The 27,972-nt window shown below is 39.2% G+C and overlaps 1 protein-coding gene across 22 annotated transcripts in view; it reads right to left on the reverse strand.

The window, feature by feature from the left end:
* Window positions 1-27,972, reverse strand: part of Cadps2 (calcium dependent secretion activator 2) — a 529,581-nt gene that overhangs the window by 9,809 nt on the left and 491,800 nt on the right. For all 22 annotated transcript variants that reach the window (XM_031381287.1, XM_031381283.1, XM_031381275.1 and 19 more), the window contains one exon: window positions 16,737-16,844. In XM_031381287.1, the coding sequence (XP_031237147.1) occupies window positions 16,737-16,844 (108 nt within the window). The remainder of the gene's footprint in view (window positions 1-16,736; window positions 16,845-27,972) is intronic.

Here is a 27,972-nt window from a genome sequence, read left to right on the forward strand (position 1 = left end):
AAAAAGCTCCTTTTTTCCTTTTGTGGTTCATTCAGCTCCTGTAAGGGCACGCACCACTCACTCACTTCATCTTCTTGAGATATCTCTTTTAAAGCAAAAGAAAAGGAAAGGAAAGGCTAGGGCTGACTCTGCGAGACCCTTGTATTTATTCACACTTATTGTGCATGACTGTAGACTGGTAAATCATATTAGCAGCCCGTCTCCCCATCAAGCTGCTACTTGCTTTCCAGCCCTGGGAAGGTTCAACAAATCAACAGGAGCACGGAAAACAGAACATCAGTCTAATCTAGTGTTTAAGGTGAAGTTTTCAAACCCAATCTAAGAAGATCTTTAGAGCAAGCAACAAGCTGAAGGGCTCAGAAGGTGGTATTGACAACGAGGGAGTGTGGAAATATTGAGAAGCGCAGCACTTGTGCATTTTTAATAACAAGAGGGTCAACAAGGGCACAAGCTCCCTCAGTGCCAGGAGTTGCCACTGACTATGGAAATTGCCACACCAGGGCCATAAACGCTCGCAGTTCATCAGCTTTCTTAAACACCCTGAACCCCCTCCGTGGACCTTTAGTCTTGAATTAACAAACCAAAGCAATGAAAGAGGGTGCAGTCTGAATGGCTGGCATTGATCCCCAACTGTGTCAGCACTGCTACAGGCCCTGAAAATCTCTCTCCATTGTCAATAGAAATTGACAAACCTCCGCTCCTAAATAGTGCAGCTGAGCCGGGCGGGATCCGCGCAGCTGTAAAGGGCTCTGCTCTTGGGGCCCCGGAGCACTAACAATGGAACAAGCATGAGCTCTTTGTCAGCCTCAGACTCGGCAATTTTCTAACAAGGATTAAAGTTGTTTCTCCGCAGAGCTGGTGAAAAGAGATTTAGCAACATACCGTGCTTTCTTCGTGCAAGTTAAAGAGAAGTAGTTAAGGAATGTCATTATTCTGTTGACTAGAGGAGATACAAAACAAATATATTAAATATGCACAGCCCCCCCCCTTTGGCCTCATTTATAACATTTGGAGGATGATTCCATTAAGTATAACACTTATTGCCTGGGAACAAGCACTTCACATTTATTTTGGAAGTTTTATTTTTCAAAAGTCCAGCTGCTTGCCACCTGGAACGAGGTCTCAATACATACTAATGCACAATGCCTTTAGACCCTCTGTGGCTGATATTCCTAAATCTGAATCACAAGACCCCATAGGGGTTATATATTGAGGCTGCTTCAAGCAAATGATTTCTGGCAGAATGCAGCTTCTGATGATGATGGCAAAGCAAAAAATAGCCACTTCGCATGGCACAGATCTGTGATGTGTTTTCTCCTTAAGTGTTTAGATTTTTATTGATTATGAATTGGCACAAGTAGTTGATATATTTTCATCCTTCTCCAGCTATGCTTGTCTCAATAGGTTAAAAAAAAAAAAAAAAAAAACCAAAAGGGAAAGAAGGAGAAAGAAAGAAGGAAAAAAGGAGGAAGGAAGAAATGAACAAGAAAGGAAGATGGAGGAAGAAAGGAAAGAGGAAGGAAGAAAGAGGAAGGAAGAGAGGAGAAAGGAAGGTGGAAGGAAAAAGAAAGGAAGGAGGAAGGAAGAAGAAAGGAGGAAGTAGTAGGAAGGGAGGAAGGAGGGAGGAAGGAAGGGGAAGGGAAGATCAATGCCTTCCAGGGCACTAACGTATGATGGACGGCTAGATTCCCAGAGAGCAGTGTTTCTTCCTTTATTCAAGAGAAGCTGTTTTAAAGAGCTCAATTACTCTCTTGAAATGGAATAAACCACACAAAATCTCATTTTAGGAAATGTAAACTTTAAAATCCAGTAGCTCAATTTAATTAAAGAACTTTTTTTTTTTTTTTTAAACATTGAAGGCTTTGGTATGAGTGAGAATTATACCACCTTCTAGGACCACTTAGTGGTTCTATTAGAAAAACACAAATTTATAAACACTGGTTTTAGCAGCACACTGAAAACATGCACGCTCTGTTGGCTGTCCATTGTTACTTCTGCCAACAGCCCATCTACTTAATAACTAAATTATGGTTCTATTTCACTCACTTCCCATTTCTAAACACTCAAATGCAAATGTAATATTAATGTAAATGTGAGTACTGTAATGTGTAATGTAAATCCCTACCCCTAATTCAAGGCATGGCACCAAAACTATCGTACCAGATTCACACAACAGATCCCAAGACATGATTTTAAGTTTCAGGCAGAGCCCTTTACAGCTGTGTGCTAGCTTGGAAAAGGATCAAGGGCTGTATTTAAGGAAAACTGAAACAAACAAACAGATTACAGCTGAAAACAGAGGGTGTGTTTGACCCAACTGACACATGATAACACTGTCAACTAGACACAGAGATGGTTCTGGAGGATGGGGCAGATACAGAGCATATCCTGGCCACAGTAGCTGAGGGCTGGTGCCATGTAGCTGAGGAGAAGAAAATAGAACCTGGGGAGGAGGGCAGAAGGAAGGTAGTCCAACCCCCAAGATCTATTTGCTCAAGTGAGCTGATCTGATAAATTGTCAGTGCCTCAGTTTCCTCGTCTGTATGAGGAGGTGTAGATTGTAGAAACTAATAGCTCTGTAGAAATGCTGGTCATCTAGGGACTGGGCAAAGAGTTCCAGGTAGAACACATGCTTAGCGTGTGTGAGACTCTGTGTTCTATTCCCCCCCAAAATGGAGAAAATTATTGTGAAATCAGATTGTTTCAGGAAAAAGCACGAAGGCTAATAAACTAAAAGAAGAAGTTAAACTATCAAATTCTCATTCTTTCATTTTGTTTTTTTATATCACCTTATTCTTTTAGAATAAAGAAACAAAGCTTTCTACTGTTTGTTGTTTTGTTTATAATCCATTTCCTCTCTTAATAAAATAAGACACAAGAATGAAACAATGAAGCATAGTAGGGTTATAGAAGTCAGGAGTAGGGTTATCACTTTTCTTGCTGTTATTTTATATTACTATCAATTACTTTGAGACAGGGTCTTCTGTATTTTAAGGTAGGTGGCCTTGAGGTTGCTATGTAGCCACAGGTAAACTTCAACTTCTGATTCTCCCTCTATACCTCCTGAGTGTTACAATTTTAGGCTGTATAGACCCACCACAGTGCTGGGGGTCAAACCCAGAGTTTTGTGCATGTTAGGCAAGCACTTTATTATGTGAACTACTTTTCCAGTCTTGTATTATTATTACAATTCTGATTACAAAGTCATCAAACACTTTTTATATGGAGTACAAGTAAAATGAACTAAGGTTAACTATTAACCTTGATGAAGTAGGTGTTATTAACCATTTTGCATATTTACATATTAATTAAGTAGAAAACTGGATTTAGATTAAATAATTTACTTATGCAGAGCTGTATATCCTATAAAAGTTTTAATTTACATTTTGGCCCCAAAGTCTAAGTTTATAATTGTTACTGCATTTCCTTTTTGAAAATAAGCTAGTTTTCTGTAATGGTAGCAACATTCCAATTCTTTAAGGCAATTTGAAGCTTCTAGTAGAAAAGGAAGCAAACAACCCCTTTAATTCCTGGTGGCTACGAACTGATCATGACATAGTACTATGCACAGATACAAGGGCTTCTCAACCATTTCAAAGATGTTCACCAGTTTCTTTCTTTTTTAAAAAAATTTTATTGGATATTTTCTTTATTTACATTTCAAATGTTATCCTCTTTCCCAATTCCCCTCCCCCCCCAGAAACTCCCTATCCCATACCTATCCCCTCCTGCTTCCATGAGGGCGCTCCCCCACTCCCCCACTCCTGCCTCCCTGCCCTAAATTCACCTACACTGGGGCATCTATCAAGTCTTCACAGAACCAAGGGCCTCTTCTCCCATTGATGCCCAACAAGGCCATCCTCTGCTCCATATATGGCTGTTCATCAGTTTCTTGCAAGTTGAAGAAATCCACACTTTCAGACACCAAAGATCTATAAATCTGCTAATGTAATGTGCAATGTAAAGAAATTCTTTGAAAAGCCATATTCCTTTAGGATAATCAAATGACTGTTATAAGACTTTTATATAATGCCCCCTGGCAAAGTTGTTTTTTAAATTTGCCATATTGCCTAATGTTTACAAATACTAAAAAACAAAACAAAAACCAAAAAACCCAAAAAAACCAAAACAAAACAAAAAACAAAAACAAAAAAACCAAAACCAAAAACAACAACCCATTTTTTCTTTTCTTTTTTTAAAGGAAAGCTGACAATTTTTATATTTTTATTGTTACAAAACCAAAATTTTAAACTTCAGACATTTGAGTAATTGCAAGAGCAGACTAAGGGCTTAATCCTCACACAGGCACCAAGTCAGGCACAGTAGGTAGCTACACATCATAAGAAAAGGGTTTCTTTCCTTACCTAGAACACTCATCCATGCTTTGGAGTTAGGCTAAAAACATATCAAACCTAGCCAGTTCTCATTAATCTTGCTTTCTTTTAAAATGGGCTCTAGGTATTAACCAGGTTAACTAAAAACTAGTCACTAAATCCTGGCCTGAGAGGTCCACATTTCCCCTTTAGAACTAGCTATGTGTGCACATTTCTGAGATCCCAACATGTCCCTTAAAATGCAGACTTGCAGGCTCAGACCTCAGTTTTAGTTAATGCAAGTGGAAGAAATGGGAGTGAAGACCAAAAGTATCACAAAACAATGAACAGAAAAAAGATCTGCATAGGAGAACTCTATACATGTGGTTTTCTGCATGTTCTGTTTGTTTCTTAAATACAGGGGATATATACTTTCTGATGTTTGATAATCAGAGGGACTTTTTTGTTTTAAGTATGACATAACACTTTGATATTTTTCAAATCATGAGCCTTTCCTTTGCTATTTTATTTATTTAGATAATGGTTCTCAAGGCTTAGGATGGCCTTGAACTCCATATACAGTGGAGGGTGACCTTGAACTCCTGACCTTCTTGCTTACTCCTTCCACATGACAAGTTTATTTAAGGAAGAAAAAGGTAAAATATGCCAACCAGGGAGTGCTGGCACTTACTTATTAGACACTTTCTGAATGCAGAAACAAACTTCTCTGTTATCGGAGTGCCAGACCCTCTTCATTTGAATGCCACCTAAAATCCTTTCTACACTACATAAAAGGTATTGTTTTATATTATTTACTATCTTAAAGTAGGCAGCTGCCTCTACACATTAATTTTGTAGCTCTCCTGATGCTAAAAGGCTAGTTATTAAAATGTAAAAGTTAGTTATTCCACTCTTCTCTGCCTAGGACCCCATCAATGGGAGCCACACTGGTTTGGTTACTATTTGCACAAAACAAATGAATGGTTTGGCAGAAATCAGTATGTTATTTAGTCATAACAGTGTCTGTAACACTCTAGGGCACAGACATCATTTGAGAATGATTTTCTTGGGTACTATGGCCGTTTTTTTTTTCCTAGTTGGATGACAATTAACACACTGAATACAAAATTTTAGTCAATATTATATTTTAAATCAACAATGTAAGACCTAAAGAAGGATACAGTAATCCTAAGTTAGGAGTTGGCTACTAAATGGTACGATTTCATTTCCAGATAAAAATCTAAGCATGCGAATATGCTGGTTGAGGGTCTTCCTACTTGAGTTTTTTAAATAGAGAATGGGAAACACTCCAAAATCCAGTCTTCAAAGTACACAGGGAATGGAGTAAGTGGCTGCCTTTCTGCCTCAGTCTTGGTGAATTCCCACAGGGGGTGTGCGTACCATAAAACCATAAGCTCCGCCTTATGTTGGCTTTCTCTGTGCCTTTTCTTTCTCAGCTTGCCAGTACTATTGGACTGGAATTGGATTACCAACTCTATCTCCCTGGCTATGTGTATTCATATTCGTATTGAAGATGCAGGTCCTAATTGTCTGCTTTGAAAACAGTACTGTTTCCAACCAGGGAGAATTGGGTACTCTCTCATTTTATGCTTCTTATCTCCTTGCCAGGTGTTGTTGTTGTTGTTGATGATGATGATGATAATGCACAATGTGTTACAAGTCTATCACAGAGTGTGAGCAGCCACGAGGTATTCAGAGTCTTTAGCCCCTGGCAGAGTGTTTGGAACATAGCATACATTACAAATTTGTTGGTAGATTCTTTTTTTTCTATTTAGAAATATAGAAAGCTATTTGTATATACAAAGTAAGTAGTAAGGCTTTTCTATAGAAAAATAACATAATTGTGTCAGAGCCAGAGTCATTGCTGTTTTATTAATAGAATCATGTTTTATTAATAGAAACAGAATTTAATAGGGACCTATTAAATTGCTCCATTGGTAGAGTGCTCGTTCTGCATGCATAAGGCCCTGGGTTCGACTCTTGCACTGTAAAAATCCAATAGGCATTAATGTTCTTGGAGTTATCAAGGAGATAACTGTACTCATCTAAAGAAATGGTACTTAGTACTAAAATGGAGCCTAAATGGTGACAGTCATTTCATGTTAGCTCATGACTAAAGCATTACAAACTAAAAAAATTTCCATGCCCATATATGTGCACTCATACATGGAGTTACACTAGCACTGTGTGGTAAGATGTGCTCAGCTCTCGATTGGCTTTAAGACTGTCACCCAAGTATCAAACTGACTCTGCAGAATGCGTACGGGTATCCAGTTTCTAGTTATCTGAGGCTCTGGGGCATTTCTGGAGATGGAGTTGGAAAAGCAACACACCTGGGAAATGTCTATACCTGTTGACTTTGGGAGCTATTCCTGTTGCTGTGAAACTGTAGGTTTTTCTTCCAGGATGCATGAGTGCTCTCTTAGAGTTTGAGCAAAGAACCCAGGGAGGATAGAGACGGGAGACCACGGTATGAGATTTTGGTCCCTTTAGTTGTTGGTGAAACACTCAGCCCAGTATGAATTGTGTTGGAACTAAATCTATGGCAGTTTTCTAGTCATCTACATGAAACACAGAGTAATCACTACTATTTAGTGCATTGAAGAGAGACTAAGTTTTGTCCTGCATTGTATTTCCATTTGTAAATATATCTGAGAATATCTATCTACTCTGACAATAAAACAGTAAAACCTTCTGTGTGGAGATAAACTATTTCTCATGAAGATCTGTGTGCTCTTAAAACATAAACTCCCTTAGGGCAGGTACTTGGTTAGCATCAGGCTGCCAGATGTTTGCACGGCATGATTTTTAGGGGTGATCAATAAATGCAGGCTACATTAAAAACAAGGGGTAAAAAGAGAGGTTGGAGCATCTTCTAATTAGAATCTAGCATCTAATGTTTGATTTGCAAGGTTCACCACCACTCATTCCACATGGTCGTTGAATAATGCAATAGGTTTGTCTTCTACATTCTCTGTGTGCACAATATACATCTTAGGGCGTATTCTATACCAAGCAACAAGGGCAGATAGGAGTGGCTAAGAGGAAAGTCAACAGAAAGAATTATATTAGTAGAAGTAAAGTTCAAGAAGACAGAACAGTGTACACATGGGAGAGCTATGTATCAGAGTGCATATGTAGAAATAAGGTGTGAAGGAATCTTGTCCAGCCACATTCAGATACTGCATATTATCTTTACTCTAAGCATGACAGTGAACACCTTGAGAAATTTCAAAGCATAGTCATGCCAATGATTAAAGGGCTAGGAAAGGGGCCTATGATGAGAAGTTAAACAAATAAGGATTATTTTTCCAGGAGTAGACATGTATGACAGGTGCCTTAATAACAGTCTTCATGCATAGGAAGGATTATTGCTTAGAGGACGCTGGTACCTGCTTTTTGTTCTCCAGTGAGAGGAAAGGGGAAGTAAGTTTAAAATGCAGCATGAAGAATTTGGAAGATGTGTGTGTTGGAACTTTTTTTTTTTAAACCAAGTGATTTGCCTACATCAAGATAGCAAAATCTAGATTTTTACCTTTTCTAGGCATGGGCTGAGATCAGGAAATAAAGACTCTTGGTAAGTTAAATATTTACAAGCATGTTTATGAATCACTCTTAAAATTAGCTTTCTGACAAATCATTCAATAACTAGGCTAAATTATGATTTGCCAAAAGGCTATTTCGCCTCACAGATTTTCTTTTTTAAATTTGGATTTAGTCAATATTATAGGCAAACTAGCTGACACCGCTGTGCCCACCAGTGGATGGTGCCAAGCCTACAGAGGGGGCTGCGGGAGGACCTGCGAGGGAGCTGATTCACAGAGAGAGAACGTAAAATGCTACTACAGAAATTGGCCTTGAAGCCATGTGTGTTATTTGCTTATAAAGTTGGAATTGAAAGCAAGGAGAGTAGTTCTCAGTTCTGGGCAAATGCTGCACTGGTCAATTGGTAGAGATGCTGGTCTTAGGGGAGCTGGGGCATTTCAGTAATAAGCCACCAGCGGCCAGATGCTGTGCAGGCATGCCAAGTGAGCTGTCAGAAGCCAGTATGCACTAGACTCTACATGCAAGGAAGTTGGACCCTCCAGACAAGCCTAAGGTGGGTGACAGAAGCAGGAAACCAACACTAAGTTACTCTGGTATGGTTCCACATACAGCTTACTACCCATCCCTCACTGGTGCAGAAACTCAACACTGCTTTAGTTTCTTCAGCAGCAATCCATCTATCCATCAAGGCTCTGTCAGCAGTTTCGATGTGTGCTTGAGCTGTACAATTCGGCAAATGATGTTTAGAAACATTTCTTCAACATGAAAATCCTGTCACCTTCTGTGTGTCTGAGGCAGTCCCAGCATTGCTGAGACATTTTATGGTATCAGCAACATTTCTTTTCTTTTTTCTTTTTCTTATGCAAGCAAAAAAAAAAAAAAAAAAAAAAAAAAATCTCCCATCAGTTTGCAAGTGGCCCCTCCCCTCCAAACTCCGAGCACAATTAAAGGTGAGTTAAGGCTCTGGTGGAAATCTAAAGAGCATCAGCAAAGCCGAGCACTGCTCAGCTTTTGAATTGCTTTTCTCCTTCTCGGTTCTTTTAAATGGTTTTCTATGGCAGGGGCATTTTTCTTAATTAGTCACAGCTAATTAGTGTTCTGGCATAGACGAGTAATCAGAAATGTCAGAACTGCAAGGCTACATGGCCCTAATCCTTTGATAATAATTTAGCCTCCTGGGAGGGCCCCAAGCTGCGGTAAGTAGTGACTGACAATAAAGTAAAATTAGGCGGGCGGCAGACCATTAGGATAGAAAAATAAAAAGCACTACCAAATCCTGCTGAGCACCATCAGGCAACTAACTGCACCACCAGATGAGGTGCCTGTTTAAGCCTGTGTTGTTAATTAGCTGATTCTACCAGCGCCGCCACAGATGTCCAGGTGCCTCATGCAAAGATGTGTGTTTCTGGGCATGTGCCAAGTGACAACTGTGGACCCTGATCACATTTCAAGAACTGAAGTTTAAGGAGTCCACGGATGTCCTGAAGATTCTTTTGAATTATCAAAGAAATAAGATCAACAAGCTACATTTTTTCTCCCTTGTTGAATTTCTCTTAGGCAATTAGGCACGCTTATCTCAAGTTTCCCCGGTTTAATTCAGCTGCAGCTTAGATTCAAATGAGGGCCTTTGGCCTCCCAGAACAGTGCCCGGGCTTGCCAAAGCTATTTTGGCATACACTGTACATCAAAAGTGGATGCTTTTTTCAATAAATTCTTACACTTACAAATAATAACATTAAAATGAGGATTATTCACACAAGCGAAGAAGACAGCCACGCTGCTGCAAGGTTGAGAACGCCATTTAAAGCACAACAAAGTCGGAGGGGAGGGAAAATGGTCAGGAGCAGGCTCTGAGCCATATCTACGGAGGTCGAGAAGGGCGTTGTTGCAGTAGCTACTGCTTATAAAATCCAGACAATACACTTTTAAAAATCTACCTTTAGAACACAGTGAGGCAGAAAAAAAGGTGCACAGCATAATAATAGAAATAAATTTCCTCAGAGATCCTCAGTGACCCCGCTGGACTTGCGATTATCATTCTCGCTGCTGATGAAGAAGGGGAGCGGTTATGACCAAGGTGTCGTGGAATGCTTAACTTCAGAGCCTTGTTAGGAAAGTCCTGGTCGGGCGTAATGGGCCAAGGCAGAATGTTTTACATTGGTCTACCTTTTACAGAGGAAACAGAACAGCAAAGATCATCTTTGCCAATAAAAATCTATGTTGATTGAGGTAGACTCTAGAACAGCTGCCTAGGAATTTGAAAACAAAAGATCACTGAATAAGGGAAGCTGCTATTTTTAAATTGACATTCACATATAAGAGAAGAGATCTTTAGTAAGAGAATGGATGTGAGCAGACAGAGACAGTGTTCACTGGACTCAGTCTCATCCCATAATCCCATATACTTTATTAAGGCTGCTTACGGGAAGAAAAAGCCCTCACCAAAAGATAATGGTTTAAAATGTGCACTGTCAATTCTAAATATACCTGATGGAACAGAAGTTTTATCTACTGGTTAGTCTCTCTCTCTCTCTCTCTCTCTCTCTCTCTCTGTCTCTCAAGAAGGTCTTGCCATATATGGAATATCTATCTATGTATCTACCTATCCATTATCTATAGTGTATCATCTATCTATGTATCTATGTACCTATCTATCTACTTATCCACTATCTATAATCTATGTTTATCTATCTATCTATCTATCTATCTATCTATCTATCTATCTATCTATCTATCTATCTATCCCATAGTAGCCTTGAACTTTAGATACCCCTGCTTCAGCCTTGTGAGTGCTGAAATTAAAAATATGAACCATCACACCCAGTTCAGGAGTCACTCTTACCTATGCTTTGTTGATTTTAATTATTTTGGGGGCATTCACATAGTAACAAGTTGAATCTTTATGTAAGTTCGGAGCGGTACTATTGATGCTACTGAGCATAAATAAACTCTTGTACCAAAACATTTAGGCAATGGTGTGATGGTCTGGATTAAAAACATCCCAAGTATTTGTGTTTCTTCCTTTCTTATTAAGAAGTCCAGAGACAAGAGAGTCTATGGACAAAATTAATTTCATTTAGAAATTGTATTTCCTTGTGTTATTTTCATGTTTTGCTTTTTATGATTAATACTGATAGGTTTTTGAACCTATTTATATCATAAAGGTTAGCTTGGCTCAAAATGTTTAATTGAGGTTTGCTGTTTTCTTGTTTTGTTGAACTAGGAAAACTTCTTTTCATGCCATGTCTTTGGCAGTGAATCCTTTATAAAGCTGTTTGGATGAGTATAACTGATTAGCTATCCTTTAAAGAACTTCATTTAATTTTTATAAGACATCAGAACATTTTAATAAAAATCTCATAGAGATGAACCTCCTCAACAATTAAGTATTTAATCAGTTTATAACACAAGAGAATGCTTAATCTGCATGATTTGCCAATTAGATACTGCACCCTGGTGTGCCTTCAGCAACAGGAAAACTACAATGAGGTTGTTCAGGGGATTCCAGTTGGGCACGCCCAATAAATGCACAAAGGTTTAGAGAACTGGGTAGCATTGGTGTCCTGGGAAATAAGATGTGCATTGGTGAGTCTTTCATCTCAACTCCAGGTCTTGGATTTTAGGAACCTGTGGCAGAGAGTACCCTAGTGGCTTTTACTGGGGGGGATGTCAGTTTTGACTTCCTGTCTGTACTACTTGGCTGAGAAAACCAATCCTCTCCGTGAATATCCCAGACCCTCTCATGATACAGAGGCACTTGTGGCTTGTGCTCCACACCCTGAAGCCTGGGAAAGTAAGTAGACACTCTGCCTGGGAAGAATCATAGGCAGCATTCAAAAAGGACTGTTGGACTGTGTGTGTGCTTATGTGTGTGTGGGCGTGCGTGAGTGCCATAGCCAACATGTGGACTAAAGTACAACTCATGGCAGTCAGTTCTCTCCATCTACCATGTGGCTCCCAGGAATTGAATTCTCGTTGTCTGGTTTGGAGGCAGGCACATTTATCCACTGAGCCACCTTACTGATCGATCCCCAGTAATATAGACTTTCTTTTCTACTTACCCACTGTACTTGCAATTGCTTTTTAGCCAGGACACTTTGCTTCCATCTGGTTAACAGAGAAGGATGAAAAAAGGCTACCCTGTCGTATCCTGACACAGCCAACCAAGTGGTTTTTAACACCAGTGCCAAATTAAAAACACAAACCGCCATTGGATTAAGAATTTGGTTTTTAGAGATGATTTAAATTTTTGGATGATTTTCAGCTTATTGCTCCTAACTAAATGGAGTATTATGCAGATGTTTGAAAATCACTGACATAATTAATGGCAGGGCTGTGGTTGAAACTCATATTTCTGGAATCCCAGTAGAGTGCTTGTCACAGAACGGGACTTTATTATTTTCAAATTTTGTAAGTCTGAAGTATGGTTGAAACATGGGCTTTCATGGAAGCACTTTGAAAAGAGACACAAGTTCAGAGTTTGAGGATACCAACAAATCATTTATTTTCTCTGACTAGAGATCCTTTAATTCCAAAATAAAGATGTAAGAGTATAATGGCACATCATCTACAATGTTGGAAGCATCTATTTGGAGAAATAAAAATGGTAAAACTATTCTGAAAGCTCGAAGAGATAAGGGCTACCCCCCATCTGTGTGTGTGTGTGTGTGTGTGTGTGTGTGTGTGTGTGTGTGTGTGTCCATTCACATGGTGAGCACATGGAAGTTAGAGGACACTTTTTGGAGTCAGTTCTGCCTTTCCTTGTGAGTTCCAGGGACAGAATTCAGGTTGTTATGCTTCTGATCAAGTGCTTTTAACCCACTGAGCCATCTTGCCAGCCTCCCCCGCTTATTTATTTATTTATTTTTTTGTGACAATTTTTCACTGAGTCTGGAGTTCGTGACTTCAGTTAGATGGTTAGATAGCTGGTCAGCATGCCCTAGAGGCTGTCCTGTCTCTACCCCTACAGTACTGAGATCAAAGGTGCTCACCATTTCTGTTGGGATTTGAACTCTGGTCCTCATGTTCGCAAGGCACTTTATCAACTTAACCATTTCCCCAGCTCTGGGTTAGAGAAGTATTTTAAACTCAGTTTTGTTTGTTATCAGCACAGTCCTGCTATTTATTTATACGTTGCAGAAGCTATTTCTCTTCTAATCAGAAAGTGTTCTATATGTTTAAGCTCTTACAGGATTAAAAAAAAAGCAGTGTAATGTTTGAACTAATAGTTTTTGACCTTCAGAGGGCACTTTGAATTTTGATACTTCAAGATTTAACATAAAAATCTAAATTGATAATGTCTTTAGGGCTAATGTATACTTAAACCATTTTCATTTTTCATATGTTTAAGTCAAGAAGCAAAACTGCTTGTTTATGGAGGTGGGAACAGGAGTAACAGTGCAGCAGGGACAGGTCACACATGTTAACACGGTACATGACCATGTAGGAATAGTGGGGAATGCTACTGTTCTCACTCCTAGATATCCCCAGAACCATAGGCACATATCTAGGGTCATCTTTGTACCTTAGTCAGTGGTACCATTGTGTAAATTGAGCTCTGGGGCATTTCACTGTAAATTAGGGCCAATTAAGATGTTTAACTGATGGAAAAAGTATTAGAGGCCAAGGATATGTTAAGAAGTACAGCAAGTTCCACAAATCCTTTGATAGCCCTTCTCATGACTAGGACACCATGTGGAGAAAGAGGAACACTCCTCCACTGCTGGTGGGAATGCAAGCTGATAAAACGCCTCTGGAAATCAGTTTGGCAGTTCCTCAGAAAATTGGACATAGTAATATCTGAGGATCCAGCTCTACCACTCCTGGGCATATACCCAGAAGATGCTCCAACGTGTAATAAGGACACATGTTCTACTATGTTCATAGCACCCTTATTTATAACAGCCAGGAGCTAGAAAGAACCCAGATGTCCTTCAACAGAGGAATGGATCCAGAAAATGTGGTACATCTACACAATGGAGTAGTACTCAACTATTAAAAAACAATGAATTCATGAAATTCTTAGGCAAATGGATAGAACTAGAAAATATACTGAGTGAGGTAACTGAATCGCAAAAGAAAACACGTGGTATGCACTCACTGATAAGTGGATACTAGACCAAAAGCTCCAAATAACCAGGATACAATTCACAGACCACATGAAGCTCAATAAGAAGGAAGACCAAAGTGTGGGTGCTTCGGTCCTTTTAGGAGGGGAACAAAATACTCACAGGAGCAAATATGGATATAAAGTGTAGAGCAGAGACTAAAGGAAAGACCACCTAGAGACTGTCCCACCTGGGGATTCAACCCATATACAGTCACCAAACCCAGACACTATTGTGGATGCCAAGAAGTGCATGCTAAAAGGAGCCTGATATGGCTGTCTCCTGAGAGGCTCTGTCAGAGCCTTACAAATACTCAGGTGGATGTTAGCAGCCAACCATTGGATTGAGTGTGGGGTCCCTAATAGAGTTAGAGAAAGGAGTTGTAGGATTTTGCAATCCCATAGGAAGAAAAACAACATCAACCAACCAGACCACCCCCCAGAACTCCTAGGGACTAAGCCATCAACAAAGGAATACACATGGCTCCAGCATATGTAGCAGAGGATGGCCTTGTCATACACCAATGGAAGGAGAGGTCTTTGGTCCTATGAAGGCTTGATAGATGCTCCAGTGTAGGGGAATAGAGAGCAGGAAGGTGGGAGTGGATGGGTAGGTAGAGGGACACCTCATAGAAGCAGGGGAGGGAGGATGTTATAGGGTGTTTCCAGGAGGGAGGGAAACTGGGGAAGGAGATAACATTTGAAATGTAAATAAAGAAAATATCCATTTTTTTTTTTTAAAAAGAAGACTAGGCACTATAACACATGAGTTCTTTTGTATCTGTGTTTTGCAGATTAATACTTTTTTACATAAGATAGTGTTGGCATATTTCTAAACTAAGTGAATTTTATTTGGGTAAAAGGCTATCATTCTTTAAGTGTTGGGCCTTATATTATACAAAGATAATTGGAGCCCCTGGCATTTTACCAAGTTGGATAAGACCACTCTAAGTTAACACGTCATTACATGTGTGTTGATCTGCACCTGAACTTGGAAGCTTCCATTTACTTTCTTTTATAGGAAGTAGTCTAATTGGAAGAGTGAAAGTTTGCCACTATGCCAGAGTGCTATTGTTCTCCTCAATCTTTTATCTGTAATAGGCTATGGTTGCTAACAGTGCATTTTGGGTCATTATTTTCAACTGTTTCTTGACACCTAACAATATTATTTTAAGCTCCAGCCAAGCAGATTTCCAATAATTATATAATGTCTCTCAGTAATGATCTGCTGCTTAAGCTACACATTCTACTTTACCTTTCAACACATACTTGATAACCTCTCATTTACTAACTGTAATTGAGGCAAAGTCAGCCCTGGCTAATTAGGGACTCTTAGTACCCCCTCATATATGCTATTCTTGATGACATACCAATAGAGTCAGGGTTCATTTTCATTTTTAATTAAAGTAATAAATATGTGCAACTTTAAATAAAATGGAATGTTTGAGGACATTGCAACTGTTGTATGAATAACAAGTCCAATGCTCTACTGAGGATGTACAAAAATGAGAATTTCTTGCCTAAAATAGATGTTTAAGATTCAGGAGGAAAGAATAGATAACAGGCAATTTAAGGTGCTGTGTGAATGTTGGCCTTCTTGGATCTGCTTCAGTTAGCTCAATTACCGAAGATGCCTACACAGCCCTTTGAATTTCAGCAACTGAGGAGGAGTTAAGGTTGGGAATATCTTTGAGGTGAAAAACTTTCTACTTTTACTTAGCTGACCAAGCCAAAACCACTGAAGATCTTTAGAAAATCGTCCTGCATTCCAATGATGCCTGCATCTATAGGGACTACATGTAGAATGGCTCTCCCTTGTTTTCCCATGAAATATGTATGTTCTCCAGCTAGGGAGAAACATGTCAGAAATAGCATTAATTCACTGTTCTTCTGTTCAATATTTCGGAAAATTACCACATAAGCAAAAAAAAAAAAAAAAAAAAAAAAAAAAAAAAAAGTAAAAGAGAAGTTGGAATAAAACATATGCCTGTCAACTCTGAGCAATTCCAAATGGAAGCAGAAGTTGCTAATATGGTTTCAGTATTTTGTAAGAGAGCCAGCTGGATGATGATAATTTTTCTACCCCTGCAGGGCATCAAAGCTTTTAGAAAATCATTCTCTTCACACATATTAACACGGAGCTTATTATAACAGATGATACTTTTATTGTAAAATGGTCTGGAAACATAAAGTCAAGAGAGGGAAGGTTCACTTTGACCACCCAGTCATATAAACAGCACCCGAGGACACGACAGACCATGGCAGAGACAATGATGTAGTGGGACCTTCTGCAACTGCACAGCTGAAGTGTCACCACGAGGCCCGTGAATTGCTGTTATGAAAACATTTGCAGTAACTTGCATAATTAAATGAAACTGCCAGAAAAGCATTTCTAAAATGCAGAGAAGACGCATGAAAATACACTTCAAAGAAAACACCTCAGAGTTTAGCACTCAGAGTTTCAGAGTTAGCACTCAGGCAAGTTGTACAATTCTGTCACTAGCCTGACATCATTTCCTTTGGACTGGGAGCTCATAGTTACAAGTGATGGACAACATTGATATTAAGTCAAGTGCTTTCTTAGTTACCTTTATAGTAAGTTGATCAAGTATCTATAACTAATCCCCCATATCTAGTTGCCATGCTTAAATGAAATTTAGTACTACAAAAAATAATCACATATTTTTCACATACATACCAATATTTTAAATCAAGATAAGAACGTTCAATGACCTGTGGCAGCTACTTACATCAAACAACTTTTCTATATACATCTCTTCATTGACTTTTTCTCGAAGAATATCCTGATTTTGCCGAACAAACATAATGTAGGTGTCTGCCAGATCCATTCCTGGTTTCTGTTGTATGGGTAAAGCACATAGAATAAAAAAAAAGAGAGTCATTTCTCATTTTTGAAACTTTTATTTAATGATTTTAGGAATTTTATTGTTTAGGACATGATTTTCATAGCTGTTGAAATTGTTCACCCCTGTGAAATAAGTTTAGATCAAATCAATAATGACTAATGCGTGTAAAAGTTTATTACTGATCTTTACTAATAAAGGTCACAGCCATTACTGTTAAGATGATTAGGAATACATGGTTGCAAGTCTATGCACATCTTTTAAAAGAGATTTATTTGATTTTAAATGATTTGTGTGCATGTGCCTGTCTGTGGGTACGTATATGTGACTGTAGGTGCCCTCAGATGGTAGAGGTGATGGATTACTCTATTGCTGGAGGTCACAGGCAATTGTGAGTTGCTCAGCATGGGTGTTGGCAACTAAACTCAGGTTCTCTGAAGGGTAGTATGTAACTTTTAACTGTGGAGAGATCTCTCCAGCCTCCCACGCACATTTTTTTTTTCAAGAATGAGTATCTTGAAAAGTCAATGTGTCAAGAAGTATAAATAAGATCAAAAGAAAATTCCTCAATGGAAATACTATTTCTTAATTGTAACTATGATACAACTGACTTTTCATTACCCACTATCAGCTCATCAGTGATATGAAAACCACTAGTTGTCCTAGATTTGTCTCTTGTATACTGCGAGTATTCAAGGAATATAAAGTCAATGTTTTTTATTAAGGTCGTAAAATACTAAGAAAGTTGGGAAAACATTTAATACAAAGTAAAACAAAACATTTTTGGATTGTCTCTTGCTTGTATTCCTTAATTTACCAATGCTAGTTTATACACTTATTATATTACAGAAGTACAGTGAGGATATCATTAAACTTGTCTCTATGTAAGACCAAAGAGGTAAACTAGCTGAATTATCTAGCATTTGGTATTTTCTCTTGTTAAAAGGGGCAGGGTAGTTAGCATTATTCCTTCTTGCAATAGACTTAAAAAATTAGGATGAGGGTCAAAAGTCTTCATGGCTTCCAAAGAGATTTCCTTCTCCACTTATAATTAGCTCTTTCTCAAGTTTCATATGCTAGGTTAACTTATGGAAAACATTATTTACATCTGGAGTTGACTCAACCTGTACTGAGTTATCTGATTAGTGTATAACATTAGTATGACTACAATAGTAGAGCTGATGGCCAAGTAAGATAAGTTAAGCTTACACAGTCTCATGGGCATAGGATGTGCTTACAGCCCTTACTAACAGATTCATGTTCAGAAGTGAACACTGAGAGAAAATCAGGTCAAAGCAGACATGAGCTATTTAAGTATTGCTGTGTCTGCAAAAGCAGCAAAAGGCATAGCCCTGACCAATGGTAACATGGTAGAGCATCTTCTTGTGAGGGAGAAGAACTCTGCTAATTAATGCTCTTCTGAGGATGGTGGATTGTTATTGCATATGCCATAGACTGCCTATCTTAAACCACTGCATTCATAGGTACCAGGTTATTGAGTTTCAGTGATAAATATCAGTCTTTTTGTTAGATGCTTATTTTTCTGCACTGTCTTTACACACAGACATAACTGGGTTTTTGTTGTTGTTGTTGTTGTTTTTTGCTTTGTCTGTTTGTTTGTGACAGGGTCTCCTGTGCCCCAGGGGTTCTTGAACTTGCTATGTAGTTGAGGATGACTTTTGAATGCTGACCCTCTTTGCTTCCATTTTCCAAGGGCTAGAATTAGCATCGTATGACACCATGCCAGTTTATGAGGTGCTGGGAATGGAAGGCAGGGTTTTGTGCATGCTAGGCAAACATTCTTTTAACTGAGCTATACCTCCATTCCTGATAACATAAATTCACCTTAAAATACAGAGAACAAAAACTCAGGAGCTTTTACAGTGGAACTCTGATATAAGTCACGTTAAAATCTAAAATTACTTCTTATACAAATATTCTCACAAGCATCTCCTCGGAGAGCATCCATGTGCGATGTGGGCGCTACACTGTCAACCTCGTGGAGGCAACCGAACAAATGCATTCCTCATAACCAGCGTTTGAATGTATCAATAACTACAAGGATAATGAACATACATCTAAGTTGCTTTTATTGTGGAGAAGTGAGGTTTATGCATCAGCTTTTCAAGTGCAGAGGTGGGGGTCACCTACTCAGGTTACCAGTTGCGGCTCTACAGAGGCCAACGACCCATATGGTAAGTATTTTCCTCAGTGCCTCTCAAACTTTTGTCAAAACACTGGAAAACGAGAACATTCAGGAGGCATGCTGCCACGGAATGAAAATGACAGGAGGCCAGTTTTCGTTATTTACTGCTGAGGGAGCTCAGCATCTGAGTTTCATGCAGGTGCTTGCAAACAAGAAGCTATGACACCCATATCAGCAAGGTGCCAAGCAAAGCTGGCTACAGTGGATCTGAAGGGGAGGCTTGCCTTGCATGTATCATGTCTCCCTACCCACACCCCCACTTTTTTTTTTTTTAAAATTTCCACCTCGTAAAAGAAGATGATGCTTAGAAGTTTAATCCAATCAATCACCTCTCTGGGTAGACTCAATGGAAAGCCAGTTACGGCCAGGTAGAACGGGGAACAGTGGCTGCCCTGTTTACTTTCATAGACATTCCTGTGTTCTTGAACTTCATAAAACACTGTCCAGGGATAGTTTATCTTTCATCATCCGAAACCAGCAAACACTCTGCAGCTCAAACATAAAGGAATTTTCAATTTTGGTTCCTCACTGGCAGACTCCGGCAACGGAATGCTCAAGTCTGAACTCTGAAGCGAGTTCCGCAACTCTGTAAGTGTGTGGAGAAAGGCTCTTCCAAGTTTGTACTTTCGAAATTGCATTTTCTTCTCCTTTGGCAAATTAAGATGTACTTGCTTAGAAAATAAGGCCTAGACTTCTTAACACTCCTCATTAGCATTACTCCTTCCTCTATCTTGGCGTTGTTTACCTAGTCTCGAAACTGTGACATATGGGAATTTCACACCTAGTGAATATATTTTCATGCAGTTTATGGCATGAGAGTATAATCATTAAAAGAATATACACAAGTAAGAGTGTAACTGCAACACCTGGTGACATGTTCCAATTAGAGTTATAGTTCCTTAAAACACTTTATCCTTCATTTGGTGTACGAAGGGTAATTATCTCTGATAAATTGCTGAAAAAGATGCAATTTTCCTTTTAAACAGTTTCTACCTTCAGTAACAAACGTGTTTGGATAGAAGACATTATCGCTGGCTCAGTGCTCCTTTGTGCCAAGGCTCTTGTTATGTGGCAGTGGAATTTACACATTGGAGAAGTCACTGCCTTTAGATGCACCATTAACGGTTATCTTATGAGTTAATGCTTTAACAAGCCTGCAAGCTAAGCAGTCTGGTGTTAGCTGTTGGTATATGGTTTGGAACACAGATGAAACAAATGTTTGCATCAGCCCTGTGGAGGTGGAGGAGGAAAAGGAAGAAGATGAGAAGGAGGAGGAGGAAGAGGAAGAGGAGGAGGAAGAGGAAGAGGAGGAAGAGGAGGAGGGCGAGGATGAGGACGAGGCAGCTCTGAATTCTCACACAAGCAGCTGTGCCTTCCAATTCCACCAAAAGAGTACCCTGTGAAACCTCAGTGATGATGAGCTCCTATCCCTTTTTTATCAAGAATAGTGTATCCTACAGAGCCATGTTTAGAAATCTTTTCTCTATTGGTAATTAAATTATAGCCTCCTTAATGAATATGAGAAAATAACAATTAAAAATCACACGGTGAGCACTCTATTAAGTATAATTTAGGAATATAAAATTATTTTTCTTCATATTTTCAATTTAAACCTTCATTTTACTACATACACTTTCCCACCTTGATTATTAGGATAGTTTTCTCCAAACATAAAGAAGAATTCCTAAATTAATCTTCTGATCAGGAAAGGCAAATTTTGGCCAACAAAGCTATAGTAAAGGGACATTAAGATATAAAAAATTCCCCCATGAACATAAAGAAATCCATATTCATGGAGGGGAAATGGGGTCTCCTGACATCAGTTGCATAAGTGGCTGAATATATATCATCGAGTGAATGAGTTAGGGTGCATTCTCCTGCACTTTTTTTTCCCAAGGATTAATTATTAGTTAACCCAGCAAGAGGAACATACCACTTAAAAAAGAGAGAAGAAAAATTCCTTGCTAATTATATGCTGCAAACGCTCTAACTTCCTGCTGCTCTAGCTAATCCCACAGGTGCGAGCCTTCACGTCCTGTTCATGGGTAGGTAGGTATGGCATGGCAGTCATTTTTCACAGTGACAGATTTACATGTAGAAGAAGCTGCTTAACCTTCCACCGGAGGTTAACGATACCCTACGCAAACACTGTCACAGTGTCAGGTTAACAAGGAGACACGTTTTTAAATGTACCATTCCTGTATGAAAGATGAACTAGAAGGTACAGTGTAATTGACTTAATTTAAAAGTGTACTTCCACAGATCCAAAAAAAAAAAAAATCCAACATAAGCCTTTCTTTAGAGAAACAGTCATGTGTGAAACTGCTATCCTCATGTATGATGGTATGTATATTTTGTAAATGAAATATGCACATTTGGTTCGATACTACCTCTGACAAGGTGAAAGGCATGAGGCATAAGCTTAGCTTTGGGATCTGAGAGTTTGGCAGGAACCTTCTGTAGTACATGCAAGGCTCAATGATAACTTAAAAACTGATCAACAGGGACATATAACTGTCTTGGTAATTGTTAAAAAGAAATCCGGCTTTTAACTGTTTAATGTATATATTTCATTATTTTGGCATTTACACATCAATTTCTGTTTTGTATTTCAGTGAAAAACATTCCACAGCATTCAAAAGCATTTAGTTTTGAATATATGTTATCAAAACATTTTAAGACAACAAGTAGTTAAATATTCCCGTGATGATAGCCTTAAAAAAAAACTTAATTTACTTGTTTTATGAAGTAGCACAATTATATTGCAACTATGTAGAAAGTCAAAAGAAACAGAGTCAAACCCTTCAAACTAGATTGATATCAACTTAAGTATTATACTTATCTGTAGAGAGAGGACTAGCTTACGGTAGGGGGCAGAGGGAAAAAATTAAATAACGAAATTTATAAGGATGTGTTTCTTTCAAGACTTTGAAATAGATTTTTTTTTTAATAGTAAGACAAATGTTATCTACTAATTAACATATGTGAGGCCCTAGGTTAGGTCTCTAGCAAAACACACACACACACACACACACACACACACACACACACACACACACACACGCCATAAACACATGAATGGAAAAATCTGAACTAAGGATAGTACAACCTTAAAAACTTTCTTCCAGACTTGAAGCAGGTGACAAAACATTTTAAGAATGTGGCCTTTAAGGAGGCCTGGACTTCCAAGGCATGGCGTTCTTTTACTGCACAGCGTGTGCTCTGAAGATCTTTTGTGTGCTATCCTAGTAGTCCATAAGAGTCAGAAGCCTCCCACAAAGTGTGAGAGTGCGGGGCACTGGGGTGTGCTACGTGTCAAGGTGCTGGAATGGCGGTGGTCACACTGGTTTTGCTCAAATGCAAGTTCTACATCCTTTCTTTTAAGGAGTGATACAATTGATATTCCACCATGGCTAGAAACAGTTGTTATGAGCATGTGTGGGCACTTATGGATCAGCATTTTTGGTTTATTGATGGAGGAAATCTTTCCAAGAAAAGATTATTTAAAATATTAAAAGAACACTATGTTGGAGGCTCCCTGAGCTCTTCCCCTTCAGTGATTGCATGTTCACTGCTGTCATCCTTGACTGGGTCTCGTTTAGGCAGCCATGTTGAAAAGTCAAAGAACTACAAGCAACCAAGGAATGCTGATGGCTGGAGAAACCAGCTTCCCCAGGGAAGAGCCCACCAACTGATTGTCTAGCATCAACTGGTCAGCTCTGAAATCATATACATACAGCTAACATATGGACTGAGCAGGTTGTGTTTATATACCTAAAAATACATGCACACACAGAGGAATACACACACATACACACACAGATATCTATCTATCTATCTATCTATCTATCTATCTATCTATCTATCTATCTATCTATCTATCTATATACCTATGAACACACAGGTCACACACAGATATCTATATATCTCTATCTCTATCTCTATCTCTATCTATCTGTCTGTCTGTCTGTCTATCTATCTATCTATCTATCTATGGATATATATACCTATGAACACACAGGTCCTACCAGGGAAGGGTGTTCCCCAACTCCTGTCTGGCTCTCTCTCTCTTGTAAAGCATTGAATGTTTAGGTGACCTCATCTAAATAATATACACTATCAGAAACACATATTTGAACGGGGAGGAACACATTGTCAGTACTCTACATATATTTATGTATACATACATATATATTATATAAACATATATGTATATAAATACACATACATATATATATATATAGGGAGCATGACTTTTTATGTATCTACATACACTGACAGTTTTTATATGTATCTACATGTATATATGCATATACATATGTATATACACATATATATTTGTATGTGTGTATGCATGTGTATTCTAGTGCACGTGGATTGTGTTCTAGTATATGTAGATACCAGAGGAAAGCCTCTGGTATATTCTTTCTCAAGAACTATTAATCTGTCTTTTTTCCAGTCAGGGTGAGTCACTGCCACTGTACATGGGTTTTTCATGTATACTCTGGAGAAAAAAACTCAGGAATTCATACTTGCATGGTAAAGAGTTTACTAAGACCTCGCTCCTGCCCCTGATCTCAGATATTTCAAATATGCCCTACATTCACAAAGCAAGTGAATATACTACATGGATTTTCATAATGGTCCAGTGAAATGACACAGAGACAACATTGGTATTCTCAATGCAAAGAAAGAAAAATGGGAGCCACAGGTGCTGCAGTGACAGCAGCCTGAAACCGGATGCTGGACTTTATGTCATCGGTGTGATCCAGAACTAAGGTAAGGCACACTAGGGAGCTTTAAGATTTCACACATTTAGCAATGAGCATAACGAGAGAATATTTGAAAGGACCTGCTACTGAAGAGAACACTGATACTGAACTGGCTATCTTGTCTCTTACATTCGCTTCCTCTCGGGATGGACACCCTCCTCTTCCTCCCCCACGTCCATCCTTATAAGCTACTGTTTCCAGGTTTCCTGGATGGGATCCTTAACTACTTATGGCAGCTTTCTACAGGAAAGTTAAAAAGGCGTGCCGTTTTAAAAATGACTTACGTGATCTGTCCCCAGTAATACAGATACACTCAATGAATGTTGATTTTGTAGAATGTAGCCACTATATTTTATTTTCTAATCAATGATAATGTACGATAATAACTAACATTTACTGAGTACTAATTGCACTCTAGGAAGCCTGGAAAAGTACTTACTTACAATAAGCCTGTAAGAGGTATAATTATATCTTCATTTAATAGACAAAGAAATTGGTGCCCGGGGTTACACTGATATTATAAGCAGAGTGTTGGAGGGAGAAGCCAGGCACAGGCAGTCTGGCTCCCCTAAGGAAACATACTACTAGATTACGCAAATACCTCACATTATTGTTTCAAGTGATACTGTACAAAGGTTTTTATTTATTATTTAACTTTGTATGTTTGCTGCGTGTGCATGTTCCTGAGAATGACCGGGGCTTTGCTTGTCATGGTGCTCCTGTGGAAGTCAGGGGACAATGGTAGGTATTGGTTCTCATCTACGACCTTATTTGAGGCAGGGTCCCTCTTTTGGTGTTCACTCCTGGATATGCCAGGCTAGCTAGCCCATATTCTTCTGGGGGTTTGCATCTCTCTATCTCCATCTTGCTGTAGCAATGCTGAGATTATAGACACGAGCTATATGATATCTGGCTTTATGTTGGTTCTAGAGATCCGGACTGAACCCAAGTCCCTACACGATAAATAAGTGCTTTTACCAACTGAGATATAGCTTAGCTTCCCATCCCTTTCTAATTTTCATTTTATTACATTTTAGCTTATTTATTGTGTGTGCATGTGTTTATATATATATGTACAGCGTGTGTGCATGCACATGCAACTTTTGGGAGTTGGTTCTCTGCCACCATCTGTATTCTGAGGATTGAACTCAAGTCATCAGGCTTGATTCCAGTTGCTTTCAAGCACTGAGTCACCTTGTTGCCCTTCCTGTCACTGAAAACAGGCAGTGCTTTTAGCAACATCTTACCAATGCCAAGGATGGACGTAGTTTTTATTTTTAAAGGATTAAAAAATTTTAATGTGTGTGAGGGGGGGTGGGTGTGTGGGGGTGGGTGCACGCCTGTGAATGCAGAAGCCACTGGAGGCCAGAGGTGTCAGATCCCCTGGAGCTGGGATTACAGGCAGTTGGGAGTTACCAGACAAGCATGCTGGGAACTCTGGGAACTGAACTTGGATATTCTATAAGAGTAATACATGCTCTTAACTGCTGCAGTGTTTCTCCTTCCCCAGATGGGCGATTTTAAAAATTGTTGTTAACTTTAGTGCACATAATACTTCGACCCTACCAAGCTTTGGCTTGGGCCTAGTGCTCACATTTATAAAGCCAATGTAAACAATCTCCTCTTGATCCTGCATTTAACATCTGGCTGACACTCTCTTATCTGTGGTCCTTCTAGGTACTTCGATTGCTTATTACCATATCCATGTCTTGGCTGGCATGTAACTTGCCTGGATCAGGCTTGCCTTGAATTCACAGACATCTGGTCCACCTGCCTCTGTCTCTGAGTGCTGGGATAAAACTCATGCACCACCATTCCTGGCTCAACATTTTCTCTTATTCTCAATTGTGTGGTAATTCCAAGTGAGTAGGACTTGGGAGCAGGAATCTCCCTCCCCCCTTTTAGAATATCAATATTTAATTTCTTAGGTAATTTTTATTGTATTGTGAAATAGTGCTTTTACTGATTTGTTTTCAAAATAATTTCCAGCAAGTGGCAGGATTCTAAGAAGGCTTTATTCACAGCTTTTTTTCCCCTAGCATTTCTCTTCTTATCATCTCCTGGGGGATATCTTTCTCTTTCTCTTGGAGGGTCTTAAACAGATACTCAGAATTCAAAGAGTCAAAGCTTGTTGAAGGAATAATACAGATTGTATAACTCCTTCACCCATTTTATAGAAGACTAAACTGAGGTCACTTAGGTAAAAGTCCATGGCCACGCAGTTAATCCAACTGTCTAAGGCCACATAAAATGAATTAAAACTCAGCCATGACTAAGTCCTAGGCCAATGAATTAATTGAGTAAGTGCTATCAGGTATGTTTGTGTATATGTGCTCATGCGTGTGTGTGTGTGTGTGTGTGTGTGTGTGTGTGTGTGTGTGGTCAGAGGACAACATAGCAGGGTCAGTTCTTTTCTTCTACCATGTAGGTTTTAGCAATTGGATTCAGGACTTTAGGGTCAGTGGCAAGCCATCTCTTCACTCCCACTTGCCAACTTTTTAAAGTTCAACTAATCAATTCCTTCCTATGTTTTTGGTATGGTATCTAAATATTTATCACGAAACTCAAGGCTCTCTGTATTTTCTTTTATATTTTCCTTTGAAGGATACATACTTGTGTTCTTTGCATATGGTTCTATGATGTCTTGATTTTTATAAAAATGAGGCCAGTACCATCCTTTCTCTATGATTTTTTTTTTCTCAAAAGACCAGTTTAGACAGATTTGCTGGAGCATGAGCATAAACAATAAGAATAGCTAGCAGGACCTCATGATTTTAAAATTAATAGGCATTTGCAATAGAACTGCAAAGTTCAGATCTGAGGGGAAAACAAATCTATCCATTGGCAAGTGGCCCTGGCCAGAACATCTCTATGGGATAGATAGCTCTGCTCCAGGTGGCAACTTGATTGGGTAGTGGCCATGACACTTGTATTCATCTAAGATGGTGAGAGGTACGTTGAGAAGCTTGGAAAGGGCCACCATAACAGTGCTTAATTTGGCATGTCTATAAAGTACCTTATTCTCAGACTCGGAGCTGATGGAGGTTTGGGATGCACAGTTCCATTAAGAGTGCCCATAGACTACACATTGAACACAACTGTGTCAGTGGTTTCAGTGATGACTTCAGGGTTTTTAATCCTAATAATAAGAGTTGTTCAGATAACACGTGCATTTGAATAGCATGGGAGCTCTTGGGGAGAGGAGCAAAGATAAAGATTAGCACGCCTTTGAAAGACTTCCCTGATGAAGGCGCAGCAGAATTAGGATTAGTAGGCAGAAGGTCAGTCCACCATGCTTAGGAAGTAGGCAGGTCAGTCCACCATGCTTAGGAGGAGAAGGCTGCCTAGCTGCCAGCTTGAAATCACTGACATAACTAAACAGGGCTCAGAGAACCTTTGAGAAAGATGTCAAAGGATGATCCTTTTGCTCTGAGGAGAGGGAAGTAAGCACTTTTGGCCTCTCTTAGCTAACACATTATGACTTAATGAGGATCTAGTTCAGAGTGAAATTGCAAGCTTCAAAAGCTCCAGAGACACAAGTAATTATGATATCCTATTCTACTTAAATTCAAGATAAAAGTTCAACATGTCAGATGCATAAGTAGTCCAATGAAGTACACATGTGTGTATGAAGGTCTGCCTTTCAGTAGACAAAATATAAAACCTTCTCCTTCATTTTCCATTTTCTCCTTTATACATATATTACCCCTATTTATTTCTCAGAACTGATTCTAAGTACAAGACTGACAGAGTGGAACGCCTTCTTTGAGAATCATACTTTAAGTAAAATGTTTCAAAGAAACCACAACAAACGGCAGAAACACCCAGGTTAGACATCACCATGCCTTATCCCTACATGGGGCACAGCCAGCAGAGGTGAGCCGCACTCTGTCCCCTAAGTTCTATCCACAGGCTCACTGCTCTGCCTCCCTTCCCAAGGAGGTCTGTGGGAGGGACTCCAGGAACATTTGGTTCCACCTATGCATGGCAAGCATAGGTGAGCAGCAGGCTGTTCCCTGAGATCCACTGTGAGAGCCAAGGCTTTGCCTGCTTCCCCAAAGGGTTCAGTTGGTGTCAGGAACATCCAGCTAACACCAGGGACAACCAGATGGCTAAAGGCCAGCTTAAAAACACAAACAACAAG

The sequence above is a fragment of the Mastomys coucha genome, unplaced genomic scaffold, assembly GCF_008632895.1.
Source record: "Mastomys coucha isolate ucsf_1 unplaced genomic scaffold, UCSF_Mcou_1 pScaffold20, whole genome shotgun sequence".
Taxonomy (NCBI): Eukaryota; Metazoa; Chordata; class Mammalia; order Rodentia; family Muridae; genus Mastomys; species Mastomys coucha.